Source organism: Pristis pectinata, chromosome 23 (genome assembly GCF_009764475.1).
Source record: "Pristis pectinata isolate sPriPec2 chromosome 23, sPriPec2.1.pri, whole genome shotgun sequence".
Lineage (NCBI taxonomy): Eukaryota > Metazoa > Chordata > Chondrichthyes > Rhinopristiformes > Pristidae > Pristis > Pristis pectinata.
In genome coordinates, this window is record NC_067427.1 from 4,000,128 (window position 1) to 4,027,653 (window position 27,526).

The window sequence follows — 27,526 nt, forward strand, 5'->3', positions numbered from 1 at the left end:
GGGAGTGAAATTTGATTTCTGCGGCAGACAAAAAGGCCAAAACCAAACCAGCAGTCTGTTTCACACATTACAACATTCTCTTTAAATTTTCACTGAAGTCAGTGAAGAAGAAAATCAGGTCGTGTATAAAATGAGCTGGCAATTTGCCATCACCCATTTTGCACTACAGCCAGATTTAAATTTTATCTCCAGAATGTCAGAGACAAAGAACATAAGAAACAGGAGCAAAAGTAGGCCATGCACATCTTCAAACCTGCTGCTCCAGTCAGTAAGATCAAGGTCGATCCTGGGCAGTGTCCACATCCCCACTAATCCCTATTCTTCACAGTGTCTGAAACCAGTGGATCTTAATGATATATTGAACGGCAGAGCAGGACGAGGGGCTGAATGGCCTGCTCCTTTTATTTAGGCTCTCTGCCTACTCCTGCTTATACTCAGGTTCTCCACAGTCCTCTGGGAAAGAGATCTCAAGCATTTATGAACCAGAGAAACATTTCCTCTTCACCTCAGTCCTAAATGTCAAACTCAGTAGTGGACTCTCCATCAAAATGAAACAGCTTCTGCTCAACCAACTCCTTTCAGAGTCTTAAAGGGCTCAAAGAGACCACATCTCTTTCTTTTAAACTCCAGTTGGCTAATCTTCCCCAATCAATCTTCAGAAAACTTTGCTGCACTAATTCCAATATATCTGGTTCTGATGAAAAGACATCAGCCTGAACCATCAATATTCTTCACCTCCACAGATGCTAACTTACCTTCTGAATATTTCCAGCATTTTTTGTTTTTATTTAATATGGATTTCAAGCATGCACACATATTTAGCATTTGCCCCAGTATACCCTTCCGTAGTACATAGACAGAAACAGCACACAGAACTCCAAATGTGAACTTATTAAAATCCATCACAATCTCAGGAAGGTATTTCTATTCATGTACTCCTACACTCTTGCAATAAAGGTCAGTGTACCAGTTGCCTTTTTAATTGCTTGCTGTACTTAGATGCGTGCTTCCCCTGCCTCCTAAATGACCATTCCCAGATCCCTTTGAATATAAGAACATAAAAAATAAAACCATGAGTGGGGAATGCAACCTCCCAAGCCTGCTTTGCTGATCTGTACTAGCCCCAATTCATTGATTCCCTTAAAATTCAAAAATCTGTCTACCTGTGTCTTGATTACTCGAGGACTCATTCTTCACCATTTCCAAAGATCCACTATCCTCAGACTGATGAAATTTCTTCACATTTCAGTCCAGACATCACACCTGGGGAAATATCCCTGCATCTATCCATGAGAATTTTGTCAAATGTGACTTCCCTTTCACAAATACATGGTGACTCCAGCCAATCTCATTTTTACTTTTGAGGTGCCCTGCCCTACCATTTCCTATATAACAGGTTCTTGCGTTTTTCTTCTGACTCACATCAGTCTAACTGGTCTACAGTTCCCCATTTTCTCTCCCCTTCCTTTATTAAATAGTGGGGTTACATTTGCTACATTCCAATCTGTGGGAACCATTCCAGAACCTTTGGAATTTTGGAACATGACAAGCAGTGAATCCACTATCTCCATAGCTAGCACCTTCAAAACCTTGAGATGCAGGTCATCAGGTCCTGCGATGTATCAGCTTTCATTCGCATTGGTTCTCCAATTTATTTTGAAACTGGCAACAGTTTCATTCAGAAAACACAATATTACAGCATTTGTCTAAACCTCAAAAAATATGGTAATGCAGAAATTGGAAGTACTACTTTATCTATCAGGAGTTGCTATGATTCGGTGTTAGCTGTATCAAGCCAGTGGAGGTTCACTTTTTGACAGTTTCCACAAACTCTTACATCCAGCTTTTATTTCCATGTTAATAAAATACTTCCTGTAGCTTCATTTTGTCTCAGTTTTTCCTTCAAAGCATTCCACAGATGGATTTACAAAATAACACAGAGCTCCTTTAAAATGGATGGAAATATACAGATAAAAGAAGTAAATGCACATAGTGAAATTGACACAAGTACTCATAATGGGAACAGCCTACATAAGTCAACAAGTTGAATGTGTGAAGCCATCAAAAGAAAGAGTACAATTATTCTTATATCATAAAGCAGAAACTTATCAAAAACATACTTCTATACATATTGTACATGAAGGTGCATGCTGCGCCTCAACTGAAGACATTTTCAATCACATCTTTAAACTGAACATCTTCTTCTCAAACCCCTGTATAAGATGTGTCAAAGATGAAAACACTCTGAAGTATTGTCTATAAACTATTCATGAAACTAGTCTTTCAAAGTAAAAACATCAGTCCAAGTTTTTATTTAAAGAAACTGGAAACTCAGTTCAACATGCTAGGAAGTGCATCATCCAAGATCTGGATGGAAAGCTAGTCAGTGTCCAATCTTTGAACTAGCCTACAGACGTTCTCCCCTACCCTCTATGCAAGTTGGACGTGTACTAGTTCCAGAAATAATTGCTTAATGTGTTTATATTGAGTGCTGCCCTGTTATACATTTTAATATAGCATATGGTTTACATTCACATTTTACAAATGCACATAAATAGTTTTTTGCAGTCATAAATCTTCTCAACCTCATTGGGGATAGCTTTTCTTAGGTTATAAAATGTCAATGCTCATAAATATATATAGGTCTCATTAGTTCACTAATTTAAAAGGAAAATCTCTGCTGTTCACTATTTACAGCAAGTGTGCAAAAGTATGGATGAGGGACACTATTATTATTAACACAAATACCAAACAGCAGAGGTCTTCCCTCATTACTAGTTCTTGTGGATTTCAAAGTATCACGTGACAAAATATTTCATGCAATATTATAATTCCAAAAAACTAATATTTTCTGTCCTACCCTACAAGTGCTACAGATTTGGACTTTCAGACACAGTCATGCGGTGGCTGTGATACCAGACTAGTGTGCCAGAGACCAGATGATTTAGCCAGAGATTTGCATTTGAATCCCACCAGTGCAGCTTAAATTTGGTTAGTCGATTAAATAAATCTGAAATAGGAAGCAGGCATCAGTAATGGTGACTTGTTAATTGCCAGATTGTGTACAAAATTCTGCTTCACTGATGTGCTTTAAGAAATTTTACTAGCCCCTGCCTGATTTTGTCAATAGACTATAGTAAGTTGTGTTTGATTTCTAACTGCCCTCTGAAAAGGACCAGAGAGCCAAGGGTAATTAGAATAGAGATAAATCCTTGCCTGCAGTACCCACATCCCATTCATGACGGGAGATTAGAATTGGGGGAGCAGGGGGCAGTGCCCTGACTAGGTAGGTAGTATTTTAGAAGAACGAGTATGCAACTTGTGAGGTGGAGACATTTTCCATATTGTGGGCTCAAAGTCATGGGCAAGCCATTGAAGAAATACCTGCATCCCAATTCCCACAACTATCTAAGAATTTGTCACATTTAAGGTGAGGACAAGTTTCTGAAGTGCGGGATTTGGTTGGATGATAGCAGATTTCGAGAACATCTGGTGCAGCACAGAGGATTGGGGGGGGGGGGGGGGGGGGAGGTCGCTGCGCAGATCTGTGGAGCTGAGCTGGGAAATCCAACAGAGCAACAGTGATGAGAGGAAGGGAGTGGGTTGGGAACATATCTACAGGTGGGCTTAAAATTCCAGAAATACATCATTAAGCATTTTAAAACAATAAAGGAATGCTATCGCTGGTAAAAAATTTAATGTTAAAACAGGTAGAAACTAATTACAATACAGGAAGTCCCCAGGTTACAAACGCCCGGCTTACCAACCGACCTCCATAAAGCCTATTATTTTAAAAAATTGAGTTACACACAATGGTTCGTACTAACAAACGGGCGGACTACTTTGCGCAACGCTCAAAACACCGCGTTTTAAGCGGTTCGTTGGCCCGAGGGAGAAGAACGCCACGCTGTAATCATGGCTTCAAAGCATAAATCTGATGCAAGTGATGGTGATGCATCGAAGAAAAGGAAAGCGATTGAAATGAAAGTGGAAATAATAAAGCGTTCAGAGAGAGGTGAACCGCCAACAAACATTGGAAAAGCGTTAGGCTACAGTCGGTCAACGATCGGGACAATTGTATGGGACAAGGGGAGAGTAATGGAGTATGTAAAAGGCTCTGTCCCAATGAAAGAGACAATTATCACTAAAGCAACACAGTGGTTTAATTATCGAAATGGAAAGGCCATTGGTAATTTGGTTAGAGGATCAAAATCAGCGTAATATTCCTATTAGCCTTGGCTTAGTGCAAGAAAAGGCTCGAAGCCTTTTCACTGATTTAAAGGCTGCACGTGCAGCACGTGAAGGTGCTTGTGATGAAGAATTTGTTGCGAGTAGGGGTTGGTTCAACCATTTCAAAGGGAGGGTAAATACTGTACTGTAGTTACACTTATTATTATTATTACTGCATTATTATATTTATGATGTTTTAGGTAAAATATACACTATATACTAAGACAAACATTTGACTAATTGACGCTAGATGTGAACTGTACGACTTACATACAAATTCGACTTACGAACAGACTCAAAAACAGAATTCGTTCGTAATCCGGGGACTTACTGTACTACAATATGAAAAAAAATCTTGTAGAAGTTATTGAAAACTTACTGAGGGAATCAGACCTCAAAAGGTACAATTGAAGAGAGTAGCACTTTTGGGACACTGCATAGTGAGTATAATGATGATGTATTCACAGTGCGTTACCCCAGGTGTGACACAACCGTTGAAAACTTGAAAGACTGGGAGTTGTGTGCTAACTTTGATATGCAATAGACTTCATTTTAACTGTTAATATATAACTGACAGGAAGCAAAAGAAAATGCTGAATGATATAAAGCTGCTGCTGTTCAAGTTGACTGAACAATCATATACGATTGCCTGACAGAAGATTACACTACAGTTATATGATGCTCTGAGGAAAAGGTTTAAACTCTGAAACTTCTCTTTTGTCCTCACCGTAACCAAGCAAAACTGCAGGAAATGCCACAGCTACATTCATATCTGACCTCGACTAGAAGGTTATAATTTTATTTCAATCATCTCTTAAACCTGCTGGCAATTACATTCCATTCAAAATTCATTCTCATAGTTTGATATGATTGCAATTGTTCAAGTGAATTACTGCTCTGTCACTCATCTTCACTTTACTACAACTCTCTTTAATTTTTACGGTCAGTGTGGTTTTGTGTTCACAAATGGTAAAACTTGAAGCAGGATTTGATTCTCAACACTGAATGACAGTGTTAGTTGATAGCAACTTATGTCACCCTGGAACTTTAGCAGCAAGAAAAAGATTTCTCAAACAGCAAAGGGCTGAGAATTCTGGCCGTATTGTTGTATATGTGACATCTGGCTTTTGTCAAATTTCTGATGCAATATTCTTTGTATTATATCTAAAATTAACTACATCTCCTCAAGAGTTACAAGATGTCTTAGGTGATTGGGTGCAATGCATAATTATGTTACTGACTATTGCAAATAAACTAAGCAGATTCTGTTAATTATCATGCTTTTGAGATTGCTGGTGGTCATTTAAGTTTTATCATGGAATGTGTAATAACAGGAGCTCAAAAAATTAGAACATGGAACACTACAGCACAGTACAGGCCCTTCGGCCCATGGTGTTGTGCCGACATTTTATCCTGCTCTGAGATCTATCTAACCCTTCCCTCCCACATAGCCCTCCATTTCTCTATCATTCATGTGTCTATCTAAGAGTCTCTTAAATATCCTTAATGTATCTGCCCCCACAACCTCTGCCAGCAGTGCATTCCACGCACCCACCACTCTGTGTAAAAAAAACTTACCTCTGACATCCCGCTTATACCTTCCTCCTGTCAATTTAAAATTATGTCCCCTCGTGTTAGCCATTTTCACCCTGGGAAAAAGTCTCTGACTGTCCACTCGATCTATGCCTCTTATCATCTTGTACACCTCCATCAAGTCACTTCTCATCCTCCTTCGCTCCAGAGAAAAGCCCTAGTTCGCTCAACCTATCCTCATAAGACATAATCTCCAATCCAGGCAGCATCCTGGTAAATCTCCTCTGCACTTTCTCTAAAGCTTCCACATCCTTCCTATAATGAGGCAACCAGAACTGAATACAATACTCCAAGGGTGGTCTAACCAGAGTTTTATAGAGCTGCAATATTACCTTGTGCCTCTTGAACTCAATATCCCGACTAATGAAGGCCAACACACCATACACCTTCTTAACAACCCTATCAACCTGCGTGGCAACCTTGAGGGATCTATGGACGTGGACCCCAATATCCTTCTGTTCCTCCACACTGCTAAGCGTCCTGCCATTAACCTTGTATTCTGCCTTCAAATTCAATCTTACAAAGTGTATCACTTCACACTTTTCTGGGTTGAACTTCATCTGCCACTTTTCAGCCCAGCTCTGCATCCTATCAATGTCCTATTGTAACCTACAGCAACCTTCTACACTATCCACAATACCACCAACCTTCGTGTCATCTGCAAACTTACTAACCTACCCTTCCACATCCTTATCCAAGTCATTTATAAAAATCACAAAGAGCAAGGGTCCATGAAAAAATCCCTGTGGAATACCACTGGTCACTGACCTCTAGGCAGAATACGCTCCATCTACAACCACCCTCTGTCTTCTATGGACGAGCCAATTCTGAATCCACACAGCCAAGTTTCCCTGGATCCTATGCCTCCTGACTTTCTGAATGAGCCTTCCATGAGCAACCTTATCAAGCACCTTACTAAAATCCATGTACACCACATCCACTGCTCTACCTTCATCAATGTGCTCTGTCACATCCTCAAAGAATTCAATCAGGCTTGTGAGGCACGACCTGCCCTTCACAAAGCCATGCTGACTGTCCATTAAACAGCTTATGCTTCTCCAAATGCCCATAAATCCTGTCTCTAAGAATCTTCACCAGTAATTTGCCCAACACTGAAGTAAGACTCACCAGCTTATGATTCACAGGGTTATCCCTACTCCCTTTCTTAAACAAAGGGACAACATTTGCCACCCTCCAATCATCTGGCACTCCTCCTGTGGCCAGTGAAAATACAAAGATCATTAACAAAGGCGCAGTAATCTCTTCCCTCGCTTCCCATAATAACCTTGGATATATCCCATCCGGCCCCGGTGACTTATCTATCCTAATTTTTTTCAAAAGTTCCTCACATTGACATGCCCTAGCGTATCAGCCCGTTGTACACCATTCTCACAAACTTCAAGGTCTCTGTCTCTGGTGAATACTGAAGCAAAGTATTCATTAAGGACCTCCCCTACCTCTTCCGACTCCAGGCACACGTTTCCTCTTCTATCCCTGATTGATCCTACCCTCCCTCTAGTCATCCTCCTATTCTTCACATACATGTTGAACGCCTTGGGGTTTTCCTTAATCCTACTTGCCAAGGCCTTCTCATGCCCCCATCTAGCTCTCCTAAGTCTATTCTTAAGCTCCCTCCTGGCTACCTTGTATCTCTCCAGAGCCCTATCTGATCTGTGCTTTCTAAACCTTAAGTAAGCTTCTTTCTTCCTCTTGTCTCTTGTCAACCACGGTTCCTTCACTCTACCATCCTTACCCTGCCTCAATGGGACAAACCTATCCAGAACCCCATGCAGGTAGTCCCTAAACAACCTCATCATTTCCGTTGTGCACTTCCCCAAGAACATCTGTTCCCAACTTACCTGCCCAAGTTCTTGCCTAATAGCATCATAATTCCCCCTCCTCCAATTAAATACTTTCCCATATCGTCTGCTCCTATCCCTCTCCAAGGCTATGGTAATAGTCAAGGAATTATGGTCACTGTCTCCAAAATGTTCTCCTACCGAGAGATCTGAAACCTGATCAGGCTCATTGCCTAGTACGAGGTCCAGAATGGCCTCTCCTCTAGTCGGCCTGTCCACGTACTGTGTCAGGAATCCTTCCTGGACACACCTAACAAACTCTGCCCTATCTATCCCCTTCACACTAAGGAGGTGCCAATCAATATTAGGGAAGTTGAAATCACCCCTGACAACAACCCTGTTATCATAGAATCATAGAACAATACAACACAATACAGGCCCTTTGGCCCACAATGTTGTACCGACCTTTAAACCTCGCCTAAGACTATCTGACCCCTTCCTCCCACATATCTCTCTATTTTAAATTCCTCCATATGCTTATCTAGCAATCTCTTGAACTTGACCAACGTATCAGCCTCCACCACCACCCCAGGCAGCGCATTCCATGCCCCAACCACTCTGTAGGTAAAAAACCTCCCTCTGATATCTCCCTTGAACTTCCCACCCATTACTTTAAAGCCATGCCCTCTTGTTATTTTTGCACCTCTCCAAAATCTGCCTCCCGATCTGCTCCTCAGCATCTCTGTTGCTACTTGGGGGGGGGTCTGTACAATACTCCCAACAGAGTGATCGCGCCCTTCCTGTTTCTGACTTCCGCCCACACTGACTTCAGTAGACGATCCCTCCAGGACATCCTCCCTTTCTACAGCTGTGACACTGTCCCTGATCAGCAAAGCCACTCCCCCACCTCTTTTACCTCCGTCCCTTACCCTTTTGAAACATCTACACCCCACAAAATTAATTTATGCATTCTATTTATATGTAAAGATGCAAAGATGTTTACATTTTAGGCATCAGTTACTTGCTTAAGTTGCTTCTCACTAAAGCTGTTAGTTTGCCTAAAAACATCACGAGCTGGACATGGTGTTTTCATTGAAAACCTTTCTTCTCTTGTAATTATAGGTCAGTTTAGAGCCATTTTATGCTTAAGAAACTGATGCAGAACAAACTGTTAAATTATGTTTTTCTAAACAAATAATAGATTAATGCAGCGTCTTTAAGCAGAGATTAAAAAGCATGTGATATCAACAGCCACTGTTCTCTGGGTTAAACAATGTTCATCTGGGTGTGCTGGTTTAATTAACCCACTGTTTCAAAAAAAAAGTACTTTATGTATGAACTGAAAAATTAATGAAAATGACCATGCACACGTTAACTCCCAAGAATGTACTGAAAATGAATTAATAAAGATTTTTCTTCAAAAGTCAATACAGCCTCCTGGTTCAACCAGCCAGGCGACTGACTCGTAAACAAGAAGTTACGAGCTCGAGTCTCTGGCTGCTGGTTACCTGAGCTCTATTGCCTCCACTGAATGAGATTTGTTAGTTCTCAGTTGGGATGCTATATGGGGCAATGAACCAAAGCAAGGCACTTAGATAAAATCTGGTGTCTAATTTCCTCCACTTGAACCCTGCTCCTTCAGGCCATGCCTCTCAGCAACCATTTTGTCAGCTGGAAGCTCGGAGTCACTGAATTTGGGCAGCACTGAAAATAAAACAGAAACTTCAAAAATCCAGAAGATTCAGTACATGCTGAGTGCCAGGAAGTTCACAAAGCAATTCTGCACCAAACATAGGTAGTTTTATAAGAAAGATTTAATTATTTTGTGCTTTCTGATAGAACTGTACTTTAAAATGAAAAATAAACTAAAAATGTCCTGAAGCAAGGATCATTCGCATGTGTAAAACAAAATCACTTTGCAGAGTTCAGTAACAAGATAGGAACCTGCCATAAAAACACAGAATGTGCACAATTCAAGTCAGTTTATGTGTCAATATTTGTGTGATTGGGATTATGTTCTTCAGGTCTAAACCCTATTCTGCCACAGAAGATGCGAGATGTGGAAACATCCATGGGTAATATGTTTGTCTCTTGGGTTAGAGCGTAACAAACAAGTTGATCGATGTTTTCTTTTGTATAATGTAAAGTGTGCTGGGGATTACTGCACTAAGTTTCATACAGTGCTGTATGAGATATTCAATGGTCAAAATCCACAAAAACTGTGGTGTCTCACTTGTCCGTGCTCTGTGAAGAGGAAAACATCTTCCAAGTTTTCTGCTGCTTCTGAGCATAATAACCCACAAGTTCGATAAAAGATGGTTATTGCACTCAGCACAACTGGGATCTCTTCCAATTCAAAATGACACCCATTTTCCTCAGCTGGAAGCATAAACAAAGAGTTTCCAGTGCAAGCACACAAAGTGATGAGGGAATTCATTTTCTCCTGGTTGCTGTTCCTGTGAATGTGTGGGCACCACCAGGGAACAAGAATTTAAAAAAAAAACTGAGAAAAATTAATGAAATAAAAGTAGCACTTTCTTCACAATTCTTCAAAATCCTTTTACATTTGTATGTTGCCTTAAAACGCATGAAATAATTTTCACAGCAGCTAACTTAATGCAATGTATTCTTATTTCAATTCATACCCCAATGATTTAAAGTTGATTGCGTTAAAAATTTGAATTATCATTACATTTAGTTAAGAAGGTAGATTACATTAAGTTACACATAACAAAGTAGAATTTAGTTCATAAAAACCAGAAGTGTTTACATTGAATTAAAGGGCTTTAAAAGCAGGCTGTATAACCACTTAATGTCCAACTAACTGATTTAGTTGATGTGTTTTGCAGATAATGCCAAAAGGTACAACTCCAAAGATTTCAACGTACACTCCAGTTATAGTAGCACACATTTTCAATCTGCCATGCAAAATACTAAGTGCGCAACAGCCAGCAATACTACTAAAGTACTTAGAAGTGTCACATTATTGTTTCTTGACATGAAGCAGTTTACTCTGGTGCATAAATAAGATTTCATGTATGTGCTTTAGCTGCTATCCACAGGAATGTTCACACATCACTGAGAGAAAGGTCTCATAGTCTAAACCCTTTCCAGATGACATCAAGCGAACATGTTTTTAATTAAGCAGATTCAGGAAAATGACAGCTCAGTGTCAGAAGAGCAAGGCCTTGAACACGGCAGGAAGTCTTGAGACTGCAAACGTCTTGTCTACTGGAACCATGGTCATTGAACTGTACAGAAACAGGAAGGCCACTCCATCCAAAGAAACCTGGTAATTTTTAATATGCTCAGAAGCCAGATAGAAACAAAAACTGTCACACAGATTATATTGAAAATCTGTGACTGCAAAGCTTAATTAACAGAATCACATCTTGCTTTCAATCTTCAAAATTACTCTGGAAACTCAGGCATAAAAATGAAACTTCCAGCCAAGATGTCAGATAAACTCACTTTAGAGATGATGAATAAACTAGCAGGCATCAGAGACAATTAAATGAATATTTCATATGCACAGGGGAACCAAAAAGAGTAGCCAAATGTGAGGATGAGGAGAAAATGAATTGATTATGATAGGTAATACTCTCTGATAGTGTAATGTAGAATCATTCATATGAATCATGGTACAATATGCACTAAGTAACAAATGTGTGCAGACAGCTGCAATTAAAAATATTTAAAGAAACATGAGGCTGAAATGTAGCAGAATACTTTTGGCTTTTATTAACAGCAACTTTTCTCCCCACTAATCCCCAAAAAGTTCTTACACTGCACTGTAAATACTAATAAATACTTTCCCCAAAAGAATATCTTTCGACTATTTGCCATCCTGTAAAATGTTAAACAAGGCTCACTTTAAAAATCATTAAAAGCTTGCATTACATAATTCTAGATTAAAAATGTAAAATTAATTTTCATAAATAAGAATATAGTTTTCTTTAGAGAGATGTTTCAAAATGTGTGGTTTGCTTTGTAGAGCTTAGATTTATATGCAAATGGAAAAATATGCAAATAAAAAATGGAATTCATGACATTTGGAAAGCAGTGCTGAGCGAGTTACCGGAAAAATAATCTGAGAAACAATAAATCAGAAGAATCATTGCTTTAGAAAAGTGGAGTTTAATCAAGGATAGTCAGCACAGACTTGTTAAGAGGTCATGTCTGACAAAGTTGAATTAATTATTTGGAAGAGGCAACAAGGTGGATTGATTAGAGCAGCACATTTGAGAAGTTTACATGGATTTTAGCAAGATATTTGAAGAAGTCCAAAAACACAGACTGATCAAAAACGTAAAAGCACAAGGGATTCAAGGGAAAGCAGTAAAATTGGCTCAGAGGCAGAATATAAAGGGTAACAGTTGACAGGGGTAACCCACAGGCTATATGCAGGGGCTCAGTGGAAGGTCCCTCATTTCTTCCTGTATTATATGCAGGAATATTATTGTGAAGCCTAATACCATGAGTTGTCATAGTAAGGAGGAAAGTTTTCAGAATATATTAATGGAATGATTAAATGGGCAGAAAAGTGGAATTCAATCTAAGGTAACATTAGTAATGTAATTGGAGAGGGAACACATGACAAAGGAATATGCGCTAAATGGTAGAACGCAGAGAAATGTAGATGGATCCCTGAAGATAGCAACAGAGATGCATAAGTTAGTTAAGGAGATATCAAAGATAAATGGAGACACAAAGGGTCTCAACTCGAAATGTCGACTGTTCATTTCCCTCCATAGATGCTGCCTGACCCGCTGAGTTCCTCTAGCTAGATCTGTGTTGCTTTGAAAGATAAATGCCTTTATCAGTCAAAGCATAGTTACAAGGCATAGAAATCTGTGACTGCTAAGCTTGATAGAAGAGTATAAACCATAGCTCTGCCACAACTGGAGTACAGTGTACAGTTCTCATCATTAGATTATAGAATGCATATGAGAGCACTAGCGTCATTGAGTAATACAGCACGAATACAGGCCCTTCAGCCCAACCAGTCCATGCCACCCAGCTAGTCCCAATTTCCTGCTTTCAGCCCAATCCCTGCAAGCCTCACCCCTCCATCTAAGTGCTTCTTAAATAATACTATTGTATCTGCCTCAACCACTTCCTCCGGCAGCTCATTCCATATACTCACCACCCTCTGCATGAAAAAGTTGCCCCTCAGGTCCCTTTTAAATCTTTCCCCTCTCACCCTAAAGCTATGCCCCCTAGTTTTGGACTGCCTACCCTGGGGAAAAGACTATTACCATCCACCTTATCTATGCCTCTCATAACATTAAACACTTCTATAAGGTCACCCCTCATTCTCCTAGGTTCCAAGAAAAAAAGACCTAGCCTGACTTAGAAAAGTTGTAGAGAATATTTACAAAATGGTGCCAGGGATGAAGAGTTATAGTTATTGAGAGAGATTGGTGAGGCTGGGATTGTTTCCTTTGGAACAAAGGAAGTTAAGTGAGACTTAATAACATGTATAGAAACAATGAATAGAGAATGCCCATTTCCCTTAGTAGAGAAGGCAAACTAAGGAACAGTGGTTTCAGGCAAATGGTAGAAGGATTAAGGGAGAACTGATGGATGCTGTCACCCAAGCAATGGTGGGAGTCAGAAACTCATTGCCTTGTACACTAATGGAGGCAGATATACATGCCACAATTAAAAGCTAAATTGCTGACACGCGTGTATACAGGAAGACAGAAATTGGAATTAGCCCAAAATGATCTTTACGTCTTGCATGGGCACGATGGGCTGAATGGTCTCCTTCAATGCCACAAATTTCTATGATTCTATGTAGAACCAGTGTCTACAAAAACACATTGGCAAGTGAGAACAGTACGGTAATGTGGTAAGTTACTAGACTAACATGCAGGATTCTGATCCAGAGACACGTTTTATTCCCAACATGGCATTTTAAAAATTTAAATTCAAGCAATTAAATAAATCTGGATACACAAGAAAAAAATCTGGAGAAATAAATCTAGAATTCTTTTTAAAACTTCCAGCCAAGGAACTCATCAGATTCACTAATTTCCTTGAAGGAAGGAAATCTGCCATCCTTATTCTGATTTAGCCTGTATGTTACTCCAGACCTCACCAAGCTGGCTGATTCATAACTGCCTCATTTCAGAGGCAATTGGGGATGAACAATAAATGCTGGCATTGTGAGAGATGGCCACAGACTATGAATGCATAACTTTTTGTAGAAGTTATGAGTGTGAGGAATCTTGATGCACACTTGCATTCAGAATTCACTCACTAAAAAACTGACGTGGATCAAAATCTCCCATTAAAGTAAACGAGATGAATAAATAATCAACCTACTCTTTTTGGTACTGCTTGGATGAAGTATGTCAGTCCAGACCCTAAGAGAACTGCCTGTTCCTCTTCAAATAGGTTTAACACAGCATTCAAACGATGGCGCCCCTTGATGATTTAGTATTGCACTGAACTGTCAACCTATATTACGTGCTCCACTCAAGAAAAATGCCAAATGAGCCCAGTTGAAACGGTTTATCATAAAACAGAATTCTTGTCTTTTGAAGTACAGTAAATCATGGAGCAATTATTCCTTCCATTCTATACTCCATTACGGGCAAGATCGAATGGCTGGTGTAAAAGTGCATTCACCATTGAATCAAAAACTATAATAAAAAAAATACAAATATTTAGGTACCTAGTTTGGAGAGGATTGAAAAGAGGTATTGTTTTAAATATGGTTTCATGAAGCAACATGGAAATTTTGTAACTAGGCCAATAATCAGCCTCTCTCTTTCTCTGTATAATCTTAATACTTGGTTTGAAATGAGCAATAAGCCTATCCAATGGTTCCATCAGGGTTACTTACAACAGAGCATTATGCATTAATTGAAGATTTATTCAAATAAGCTTTTTGGAACTGTACCCCACTATGGTTTGACCATTCAATAGTGAGGCCATTTACATCCCAAATACAAAAGGTACAAATGCTTTACTCAGCAGCCAACACTGCTGTTTCAACAAAGGAGTAGATGAAATTCCAAGACTGGTATTGAAATTGTTAAGTATAATGCTGGAAGAGCTCTAGAATTTATCGTCCCCTTGATACTATACATGTTCAACCAAAACAAAGACCAGTCAACAAAGTCAGCAGTTGAACACAAGTCAGTGAATTTGGTGATCAAACTTATTATTGCTCAGTTAAACTGCACTTTTAGTACTACAGCAATTTTAGGTCATTAAAATACATTCACATGGAGCTAAGGTCCACACTAGTATGAGTTAAGATGAAATAATAGATGGTCTTTAATATTCTTTCAATGTAAGAAGTTGGTATTATTCAGTAACTTCATGTAGACAGAGATCATTATCTATTTCAGAAAAGTAAACCATCATAATACTTTAAATTAGTCGGGGTTGAAATAGGTACACGAGTTCAACCTGATAAAAAGCAATTATAGCATTAAGATCTATGATCTAATTCTCCATGCAGAGGGTGATAAAAGCATAGGTGGCATAGTAGACAAGAGTCCTGCAGTGACGTAGGTAACTGGGTTGGGAGGAGGTGGAAGCAACGTTATGATTTCTCTGGAATGATGTAGCCTTGATCACCTTAATTACCTGCAACTGGTTTGAGATTTTGTGAAATGTGTTCAGCATCATAAGTATAACCAGTGATCACTGGTCCATGCTGTGAAAGAAAGAGCACTTACACTTATATGGCACCTGGCATCCTGGCAACAGGAATGTTTCACTGAAATAAATTATATGAAGGCAAAGAGCAGAAATTCAAACCATTTCGTTAGCATTCCTGCCTGACTTTGCTAAATACGTGCAATTCAATAAACACCAGGTCTAATTCCCTACTTACTACGTGGCACCCGGAAGAAATGCATGCAATTACACTTAATTACAACATAAATATTTAGCACAGTGCATTTCCACCTCATTATCTAATTAATTCACAACTTTTATTTGGAACTTACCCCACACTACACCAACTAATGGCAGTGAAATCTGCTTGTGAACTCAATCGACAAAAGTGAGGAAGAGTTACTAACTTCCATCCAAATACCATTTGCCCAGGGGGAAGGAGGATCACAAATAGGCCAGGAGCCACATAATGACTGCATTCAGTCACACCACAATGGGGTCAGAATCATTTCCAACAATGTGAATTTTTCAGGAAGGTCTATAATCCATGAAAATGAATGAGAAAGACACCAACGCACTCATTTCGAGATATTCAATGTACAGCAATGATGAGATGCTGCCAACCCTCCAATTCATGTCACTGGAACAGAACTGCATCATGATGCATTAGTAAGAGTTCTGTACAAAATGTATGACTGCAGGCAATTTCCAAACGGAAGTCTGAAAGCATAAAGCACGGCTCCAAGGGAAAATGGAGATATGCTGTTTGCCACATCTAGGAATGTCACACCACATCTCCCCTTTAAGTGAGGTCAGGAAACTCTCCAGCATTACCAAATATGTACCTAGATTGTACTGAATATGGCTTGAACTTTCAAGTGTTGTATAGGCATAATGTGATCAAAACAATTTAATACCTTTCTCGCATATTAAATATTCATGCAGGTCAAAGCTTTGCTATTAGTTGGCAGCTACCCAAATTCCACAGTAAGTGACAAATATCGACCTATCCTCCAAAGTTAACAACACATGTCATTAATCCAAATTCAATCCAGATAACCATACCTAGCTCAACTAAAACTGTGCTTAATAAGTTATTAAACACCTAAGAATCATCTTCATTTAAATTAGCACATTTCATTTTTCATACAAATATTTGTAGAGGTTGAATCTTAATTAAGGCCACTATGTCGTGCAAAGGAAGCATTCCCTGGCACGTTTCTGAAAGTCAGTTCTTTAAAGGTCACTCTTTGAGCTTTCATTCTATGCACTGGTGGGTGGTAAAAATATAAATTCACATTTGAACAGATTACATTATTAAATAAACCTAATTAACAGCAGTAACAGGGCTTTGGGCTTAGGGGTAAAATCTGCTCTGTTAGTTTAAAAAACTGCAAAAATGCAATTTTGTTTATATAAAAACAGTAAAGCAGCTGTGGTTTATTTTTAGAAAATATATAGGTGATAAAATTGCTGCTAAATTAATTTATTCAGACAAACATAGTCTGCGCCTTATAAATTCTAAATGGGGTCACGTCAGACTGCATAAATCAGTCAATGTGTTTGTTAATCCGGAATAAGTGCATTCTTGGTAATTACCAGTCTTATGGGCAGTTAGTCTAACAAGCACATTGACAAGTCATTCATTAGTCATATCCTTAAAAACAAACTTAACTCAACTCTACCGACATAATTTATTTTAGGAGAGGGGGGGAAACAGCGAATCATTTTGCTTTGTCCATCCACACCTGGGCTCCCAGCAGCGGTATTTAATGTGCTTCTCCTTAGAATTCCTTTGTCAGACAGTCATGAATGCATAATCTATGGTCCCAAAGCAAAACCTCGTGCCGCTTGTACCAGTGTCCCTGGAACTCCTACCAGCATGCACCTGAAAGAAAACTGGCAGCCACAACCCTTATGTGTTAATTACACATATGAAGCCTATTATGCAAAGAAAGGGCACCTGCTGGCAGTGAAAATGAATAGAACCTGCCCTTCCTGTGCAGTGAGTAAATTGAAGGCTCATTTCAACAGGAGATAATGGTTTTCAGATTACATTCCATGTAATCTTGAGACGGCTAGGTATTTAACATTTAAATCATCCACAGGGAACAGTCTCCTTCCATTTAAATGTTCCAAGCCCCTATCACTCACTTCACTTAAGACTCTTGTTATCCCTGCTGGCAACTGATTTAATTACTTTTTGGATGTTGCTAGAGTAAATATAAGGCTATATACCATATCATTATAGTATAAGCCATGGCTCACTAGGTAGCACTTTTGCCTGAGTCAGAAGGTTGCAGAATCAAGACCCACTTTAGAGACCCAAAGCTAGGCCAACACGTCAATGCTGCACTGCAAGAGCGCTGCACTATCAGAAATGCTGTCTTTCAGATACAACATTCAACTGAGGCCCCACTTTCTTTAATCCAGATGAAGGGTCTCAACCCGAAACGTCGACCATCCATTTCCCTCCATAGATGCTGCCTGACCTGCTGAGTTCCTCCAGTGCCTTTGTGTGTTGCTCCCTCAGGTTCCCGGATAAACTACCCCCAGTTTATTCCTTAATCTATTTTCTGAGATTTCCGTCCTCTTGTCATTACTGTACTATTGGTGGGAGATCGCTGTGCGTAAATTGCCTGATGCATTTCCTATGTTATATTGTGATTATAGTTCAAAGTATTTCTTCTGAAGTGCTCTGGGGTGACGGGAAGCCATGATAAGTCCAAGAGAAATGCAAGAATCTGAGCTCCTTTTTATAATAGGAACCTAATGCTAACTAGCATCAGAGGAGCACAGATCTGGAGACCACCAGTCCCAGTCTGGCAGAGGAATGATCTTCAATGCTTTATCTATAAACATATTGGTGAAGAGTGTAGAATTTAAAACTTCAGTGTTTGTCATGTCACATATTCCCTTTTTGAAAATCTGTAAACTTAAAAAGCACATTCACAAAGCTGAAATCCAATGGTTAGAATCTCAGAACAATAAATAACTGATCATTAGCAAGAGACAGCATCAGTAAGTATCACTATGCTAAGGTCAGAAAATGCCCTATTTCTACCTCCTTCATATAAAAGGTATCATTTTGGGAGATTGCATGGGTCCCAACGATGCACCATGCAAAATGTGGAGCATTCTTTATTTTAATCCTATTTACATACCTTCCCTGACCTTTGTTCCAACACACTGATGAATGCCCTGAGCTGGACATTGAGGCTACAGACTTTGGTAGAATACAGTCAGAGAGTCAGAGTCAGAATCAGAATTATTATATGACGTGAAATTTGTTGTTTTGCGGTAGCAAAATCATAAAAAAGTCACAGAATTACACAGCACAGAAACAGGCCCTTCGGCCCAACTCGTCCATACTGACCAAGGTGACCTGAGCTCGTCCCATTTGCCCGCACTTGGCCCACATCCCTTTTCCTATCCATGAACTTATACAAATGTCTTTTAAATATTGTGATTACAACTACCTCTACCAATTCCTCTGGAGGCCCGCTCCATATATGCACCACCCTCAGGTCCCCTTTAGATCTTTCCCCTCTCACCTTAAACCTATGGCCTCTAGTTTTAGAGTCCCCTACCCCGGGAAAAAGTCTGTGACCATCCACCTCATCTTTGCCCCTCATGATGTTATAAATCTCTATAAGGTTACCTCTCAGTCTCCTTTGTTCCAGGAAGAACAATCCCAGCCTATCCAATCTCTCCTGATAACTCAAGCCCTCCAATCCAGACAACATCCCTGTGAATCTTTACTCCGCCCTCCCTAGCTTAATCACATCCTTCCTATTGTACGGTGAGCAGAACTGCACACACACTGCAAAAGCGACCTAGCCATTGTTCTGTATAACTCTCTTACTCAGTGCTTTGGCTGATGAAAGCAAGCATGCCATATGCCTTCCTCACTACTGTCTACCTGTGTTCACTTTGTCAGGGAACTATGTACTTGTACCCCAAGGTTTCTCTCAGACAACACTCTCCAGGGCCCTACCATTCACTGTGCATGTCCTGCCCAGGCTTAACTTTTCAAAATGTACTTCGCACTTGTCTGAGTTAAATCCCATTTGCCATTCTCTTGTCCACTTTCCAAGTTGATCTATATCCTGTTGTAACCTTAGACAACTTTCTTCACTGTCCACTATACCACCAATTCTGGTGTCTTCTGCAAACTAACTAAACATGCCACTGACAATTCTCATCTAAATAGTTAATATAGACGACAAACAACAGTGGACCCAGCAGCGATCCCTGCAGCACTCCACTGGTCACAGGCCTCCAGTCTGAAAAACAATCCTCTGCCTGCGAGCACCAAGCCAATTTTGTTTCCAATTTGCTAACTCACCCTAGCTCCCATGTGATATAACCTTCCAGACCAGCCTACCATGCAGGACTTTGTCAAAGGTCTTGCTGAAGTCCACTTTCTCTAAATTTTTAGATTGCTTGTCAGACATCCAGCACTGGATGAACAGAAGTTTTAACAAAGTAAATACTGAGAAGACCAAACCCATTGGAGACATTCCCCATCAGTTTTTAACCAACTGATTGCATCACTCTCTCTTACAACTGTCTGAAACTAAACCAGATTATTTGTATTGTAATTGCTAGTCATGAGCTTCAGCTCACTCACCTACAGCATCACTAGGCCTGCCTACCTCTACATCATTGCCCGAATCAGCCATGCTTCAGCTTCTGCTGCTGAAATCTTCATCCGTGCCTTTGTTGCCTTTGACCTGAATATTTCAATGGAGTCCTGACTGGTCTCTCATTCTGAAAATCTGTTCCCCTTTCAGCCCTCTGGGCTATTCTTCCACCTCCAACAATAATTCCCCGCCTTGTGTTAGTTTCCCAAGCAACCACACTCAACACCTATCCGTTTACATCTTTCCTTCCCACCATCCAGCGATCCAAAGAGTCCTTCGAGGTAAAGCAGCAATTCAGTTGCAATTCTTCCAATCTAATGCACTGCATTCGGAGAACACAAACACAGACCACTTTGGAGAGTATCTTCCTTACTCTGCATGAGCATCTGAGCTTCCAATTCCATTTTAATTCTCCATCCCACTGAGAAGTCCCCCTGACAGAAGTTTATACTATTATGAGAGGCATAGATAGAGTGGACAACTGGTATCTTTTTCCCAGGGTTGAAATGTCTAATTAGAGGGCATGCATTAAAGGTGAGAGGGGATACGTTCAAAGGAGGTGTGTGGGGTAAGTTTTTCTTTTAAACACAGAGAGTGGTGGGTGCCTGGAATGTGCTGCCAGGGGTGATAGTGAAGGCAAATACGATAGAGACATTTGAGAGGCTCTTAGACAGGCACATGAATGTGCAGAGGATGAAGGGATATGGACACTGTGTAGGCAGAAGGGATTAGCTTAGTTAGGAATTTAATTACTAGTTTAATTAGTTTGGCACAACATTGTGGCCTGTTCCTTTGCTGTTGTATGTTCTATGTGTCCTACCAGTCTGTGGCCTTATGCATTGTTATACTGGGTCCCAACCTCTGCTTGAATAACAGCATCTCTTCTGTCTCAACATGTTGCAGACTCCAGATTCAATAGCGATTTTGACAGCTTTAGTTAACTCACTTTCTCTGAATTGGCCAGTTCTGCTGTAGGTCAACCATCTGTAATATTGACTCAGTTTTTCTCTTTCCACTAGCACAACCTGACTTGCAGAAAATTTCCAAATTCCCTGTATTTCATGCCCCTTTGTGTTTCTCTCCCTAACTGCCTTCATTAACTCATCGAACAGCTAACTTCACCAACAGCCTATCACATAGCAGCCTTGGCCTCATCCTAACAGAAATATTCCCTTTGTCCAATCCCTCCCTCCCCCATCCTCACTGCCACTTAAAACTAACTCGTCTTCTCTCTTTCCCCATTCAATCTGAAGTATTAACTCTGGTTCTCTTCCCACAGACACTGCCTGACCCGCTGAGTGTTATTTTATTGATGATCTCTCATTTTATTTTTTTTTGAGAGTCTGGTATCCTCCAAAATTCTGGCACTTACTATTCTAAATTTGGTCTGTCCTGTTTCAGGCAGAGTCCCATTCATCAATCAATGGTGCGCTTGGCCATATGCAATGGTTTCAAGTTAAGCAACACCTCTGTTTTAAAATTCCCATCCCAAAGATACATGTCACTTTCATTACGCATATTTTCATCAGCTATTCAGATTTCTATTGGTCAGCATAAGTTGTCATACATTTACTGGTGATATTTATTCTGACACATGGATTGAAGCAATCTATTGCCAACAACTTCTATTCATGCAGTGAACATAGAACAGTACAGCACAGGAACAGGCCCTTCAGCCCACAATATCTGTGCTGACCATGATATCACATTAAACTAATTCCTTCTGTCCACACATGATCCATATCCCTCCACATTCAGGTGCCTATCTAAATGCCACTATCATATGCTTTCACCACCACCCATGCCAGCGCATTCTAGGCACTTACCACTCTGTGTAAAAAAAAACTTAGCCCACACATCTCCCTTAAACTTTCCCCCTCTCACCTTAAAACTATGCCCTTTAGTATTTGACATTTCTACCCTGGGAAAAAGATTCTGACTGTCTAACCTACCTATGCCCCTCATAGTTTTATAGCCTTCTATCAGGTCTCCCCTCGGCCTCTGCCACTCCAGAGAAAGTACTCTTAACCTAACGATTCATCATTTGACACTTCATAGGAGTTTTAACACACAGAAATTGAACAGCAAGTCACATAATGAGATAGAAGGGCAGACAACCAAAAGCTTGATCAAAAGGGTCCATTTTGAAAGGCATCTTAGAGGAAAGGTTGAGATGGACAGAGGTTCTTAACAGGAATTCCAGAAGATAGGGCTGTGGCAGCTGGAGGCCACCTGTGCTGGAGCAATTACGCCCCCCCCTCTATTTCTGAGCCTTCGGGGAAAACAGACGGCCATTGTTAATTACAAATCAGACCCCCAACTGCCCTCTGGGATCCCGATTTAAATATGTTAATTAAAAAAACTGCAGATGCTGGAAATCTAAAATAAAAAGTGGAAATGCTCAGCAGCTCAAACCGCTTCTGAGGAAAGAGAAGCGCAGTTAACATTTCAGGTCGTGAGCTTTGACGAAGGGTCTTCAACCCCAAATGTTAACCCTGTTTCTCTTCCCACAGATGCAGCCTGACCTGCTGAGTATTTCCAGCATTTTGTGTTACGTTAATTAAGCAGTCCACTTCACCAAAGCAGAAATGCATGACACACAAACCTGTAAAAACAGCAATGGGCTCATATTATTGGGATTGGGATTGGGGACTCCACTTTAAAAGGTTAAATACTCCCCCCAAAATATGCTTGGTGGAGGCGGGGGAGAGGTTGATATTGTGAGAGTTCTGTACTTGCACACTGAAACTTAAATTTAAAATGCTAAGGGGATAACAAGAGCAAAAAAAAATGAAAGACGAGCTACACAACTCAACTTTCGTTTCTTCGGATCAGTTATGCAGGTTTCATACAAGTGAGTGTTGAGATATTTTGTCATTTAAATATAAACTTGTGTTAACTTCTTACCAGCAGTAGTCCAACAGATGTGGAGGGAGGACAGGAATGTAAACGTGCTGCCAATGCATAGGGTATAGCATAGCTGCTGACCCATGGATGCAGGCTGTTAACTGGAAGAAATAAGAAAAAAAATGCTTATCAATTCAAATGTGGTTGAAGTAACATTCCAAGCAGAAAAAAAGACTTTCACATCGAAATAGATGGTTTCCTGCTGAGTTCAGGTAAACTGATATCGCTAGGGAGGTAGGGAGTACACAAGTGTGGAGCAACTCTATATGGTTTGATGAGATTGCACCTGGAATTTGGCGTAGCCTTTGGTTTCCTTATCTGAGGAGGAATATATCTATCCTGGAGGGAAATAGAGAAGGTTCACCAGATTGATTCTGGAAAGAGGGGATTGTCATAAGGAAAAATAAAGTGGTTTGGATATCCACTTTCTGGAGTTTACAAGGAAAATTCTCGATCTTATTGACACATTAGATTTTGAGGAGGCTTAACAGTGCTGTGAAGACGTTTCCTTTGGTGGGGTTTAGTGAGGGAGCACAGTTTCAGAAGAAGATGACATTCATTAAAGCTGAGATGGGGAAGAATTTCTCCTCTCAGGGTTTTGGGAATCTTTGGAGTTCTCTATTCCAGTGAGCAGTAGACACTGAGTCACTGAATATATTCAAGGCCATGACAGACAGATCTTTGGACCACAAGAGAATCACGGGTTGTGAAGAAAAGGTGGGAAAGTGGAATTGAGGCCAGGATCAGATCAGACATGATCTTATTAAATGGCCCACTCCTGCTCGTACTTCTTCTGTTGTTTAGAATGGAGATTTTTGAATGTGAATCATAAATAATTGCAATTTAAAAGCACCAAAAAATTGTAATATCAGCAGAGAAAGAAAACATACAACACAGGTACTTCTAAACTAAATGAGAAAATCTTTCATTCTGGACTATATCCTGATCAGCTCGGTGAATGATTCAACATGTGTTAAGCTGAAAGTGATGGGCTTACACTGATTAAAACACGATCTTGTTTCTGTCAGATAATTAAGCTCCATCCTCAATATTCAGCACTAAATCTTCGGCATCAGTCAATGCAGCCTGGATCACTGAAATGTTGGGGGACTGAACATGGGATAATGATCAGGCATCTCAGCATTGCAGCAGAAGATATTTTTACAAACCAACAAATAGACGTGTGCCAATTTGCGATAAGCAAATTACTTCATTTCAAAGAATCCATTACATTCTCACCACAGGTGAAACCATCTCCTTATAATGAACTCTGCTTATAAGCAACTTTTCTTCCCAACTTATTCCATTAAGTAGATATGTGATTTTCTGTTATGTATTCTTGTATCCACTATTATCCAAGTCTGCAAGTCACATAACCAACATGAAAGACTTGCTATTCTAAGTTGTACAGGCAGGCTCATTTGATTGAAAAGATTTAATCAACAACTATTTCACATAACTCACCAAAGTTTTATTTGTATTAAACCCATCATGAGAAAAACTACAGAACAACATCTGTAGCTTTCGACCTGGTTTGGTTATAGATCTTGCATGTGCTTAAATGATGTATGAAACACAATTCCAAACAAGCAGCCATAGAAACAATTTTATAAACCCACTATTGTTAAACTGCTGTCGGCATGTATGCTTGGTGAGATACTGTGGACCTAGAAGCCATGTTCCAGTCACATAATCATCAGTGAGTGTGTCTCCAGACTAATATTTTCTCTTCTTTAAATAAAGGCAAACAAATAACACGTTAAGAAACCAATTTCCTTAGTATGTAAATTTTAAGTTTAAAGTACTGTAATTCTTAATTAAAACAGATTATTTCTGATGAACTTTTCAGCTATTATTACAAAATATGAATAGATTCTTACTGATAAAGCATTATAACAGCAGGGAAATAATTTGTCCAGTATTCCAAACAACTGGTTCTTTTTAAATAAGCTTCTTTTTAAACTGAGACCCAACTGTACTCTCAAGTGGAAGTAAAATGATTTCATGGCATTCTTTCAATGAACAGAGAAGTTATCCCTGGTGTCCTGGCCAATGTTTATTCCTCAGTCAACATCACTAAAATGACAGATGATCTGGTCATTATCATGTTGGTGTTTGTGGCAGCCTGCTGTGAGCAAATTGGCTGCCATGTTCCTGTAATACAACAGTGACTATATTTCAAAACTGCTTCATTGGCCGTGAATCGAGGTGCTTTTAAAATGCAAGTCTTTCTCATTTCCAAATTGGGCAACAAATACACTACATCTACTGGGGAACCATTTGCCATAATGTATTCAAATTCGGCATAGATAGGGTGGCACATAAGAGGTTACTGCACGAGATAAAGGTTCACGTGTGGGTAGAGGATGGGTTAACAGGCAGAAAAGTGCAGGGCTCAATGGGCCATTCTCAGATTGACAAGCTGTAACAAATGGGCTCAGTCACTAAAGATCGAAATGAGAAGGAATTTTCTTCTCTCAGGGAGTTGTGAATCTTTGTAATTCAATACTCCAGGGAGCTGTGAAGGTCGAGCTATTCAAGGCTGAGATAGATTTTTTAGTCCATAGGGGAATCAAGAATTATAGGGGATCATGCAGGGGTGTGCTACCAAAGAACATATCCGCCATGATATTATTGAATAGCACAGGAAGCTCGAGGGACATTTGACCATCGCCTTCTGCTGCTGATGTTATTACAACTACCTGACTCAAATTCAGAAGTTCAATTTGTGAAATATAGTGGGTGCCAAAAATTAATAGATTTATTATAATAATTTAAAAGTACAGTGAAAGTTCATTTGATAGTTTAAAATTAAGATTGTTGTACTCTTGAAATAGACCACTCACATTTTTAACAGCCTACTTTGATAATACTTGAAATATTAAGCAAATTTGATTTATAAGTCACAGATGGCAATATCTCAATGGTTTACATTTTGCAGAACTTGGGTAGTATTTTTATATTCCCTTAATGTGGTACGAGGCTTCTCTCTAATATCTGAACATTTGCATGTGACACAGAAGAGGGATTAGTGCAACAGTCACCAAGGATCTTGGAGCTGAAACATTATTTTCAATACTCAATTTATTTCATAAATCTGAATGTCTGCAGAAGAATGGATTCTTGACTTTGGAAGTGTAGAGGAAGCCAATGCACCATCCCATCTGAAACCCACAGTAAGAGGAGCTGGGGGCTGTCAGTGAAAAACTGTAAAGTCACAGCAGGAAATGAAGGGTAAAAAATACCTTCTATTTGTAGCTCATCACACGCTGACCTTTATGCAAGTTTAGCTTTTACGTGTAAATTTTTGTTGCAATAATTTCTACATTGCAAGGACATAAGAAGTTGAAGTAGGTCATTTGCCCCTTCAGGCTCGCTCTGCTATTCACTAAGCGCATGGCTTATTGAGCTCAGCTCCATTTTGCCTCACTAGCCCCATATTCTTTGATTTACTGAGTGTTCAAAAATCTATCAATCTCTTCCTTGAATGTATTCAATGACTGAGCATCCGAGGTAGAGTGTGCCAGAGATTCACAATCCTTTCAGGTATTCCTTCATTCAGTCAGATGGCTGATGAGGACCAGTTTCAGACATCCGAGCCGAAGGCAACATGCTCCAAGCAGTGATTCCATCCAGCCCTCGAAGAATGTTATATGTTTAAATGAGATCATTTCTGATCCTTCTAAACTCAAGGGAACATAGGTTCAGTTCGCACAATCTCTCTTCACAGGACAATCCACTTATCTGCCCAGTGAACCTTCACTGAACTCCTCAAAGGCAAATAAATCCTCCTTCAGGTAAGGAGACAAACTATCCACAGCACAGTGTGGTCTCACCAATGTCTTATATAATTGTGGTGATTTCTTAACATATATATTTCAATCCCTTCATAATGAAGGCTAACTTTCCTAATTGTTTGCTGTAACTGCATGTTAACTTTCTACAATTTATGCAGTAAGGCACCCAGTTCCTTCCGAACACCAACATTTCCTACTACTATTATGCAAAAAATGCTTTTATTTTTCCATATCAAAGATAATAATGTCCTGTTATATTCCATCTGCTACATTCTTATCCACTCATTTATCTATTCATCTTTGCAACCTTGTTCTTGCGTCATCAGCAAATTTGAACTCATAGCACCATTCCCTATAGATTGTAACTAGCCAAGCCTCAAGCATGACCCATGCCATACCACATTAGTTGCAACTTGCGGGCTGCTCCCCCAGAACACTACGCAAAAAATGTATTTCACTGTGTGTTTTGATGTACATGTGACTAATAAAGATCTTATCTTATCTTAACTTCTTAACCTGAAAATGACAATTTATTCCCACTATTTTCTTCTAACAGACTAATAGAGTTATCGAGTTCAAGAATCAGAAAGTTATGTTGCAGCTTTATAAAGCTCTGGTTAGGCCGCATCAGGAGTATTGCATTCAATTCTGGTCACCCCATTATAGGAAGGATGTGGAGGCTTTGGAGAGGGTGCAGAAGAGGTTTACCAGGATGCTGCCTGAATTAGAGGGCATGTGCTATAAGGAGAGGTTGGACAAACTTGGGTTGTTTTCTCTGGAGCGTCAGAGGCCGAGGGGAGACCTAGTAAGAGTTTGTAAGATTATGAGAGGCAGAGATAGAGTAGACAGCCGGTATTTTTTTCCCCAGGATCGAAATGACCAATAGTAGAGGGCACGTATTTAAGGTGAGGGGGGG

The 27,526-nt window shown here is 39.8% G+C and overlaps 1 protein-coding gene across 5 annotated transcripts in view; it reads right to left on the reverse strand.

The window, feature by feature from the left end:
• The window catches only part of LOC127582046 (DENN domain-containing protein 1A-like), a 437,758-nt gene that overhangs the window by 168,915 nt on the left and 241,317 nt on the right, over positions 1-27,526 (reverse strand). For all 5 annotated transcript variants that reach the window (XM_052037000.1, XM_052037002.1, XM_052036999.1 and 2 more), the window contains one exon: positions 22,814-22,914. In XM_052037000.1, coding sequence (XP_051892960.1) covers positions 22,814-22,914 — 101 coding nt within the window. The remainder of the gene's footprint in view (positions 1-22,813; positions 22,915-27,526) is intronic.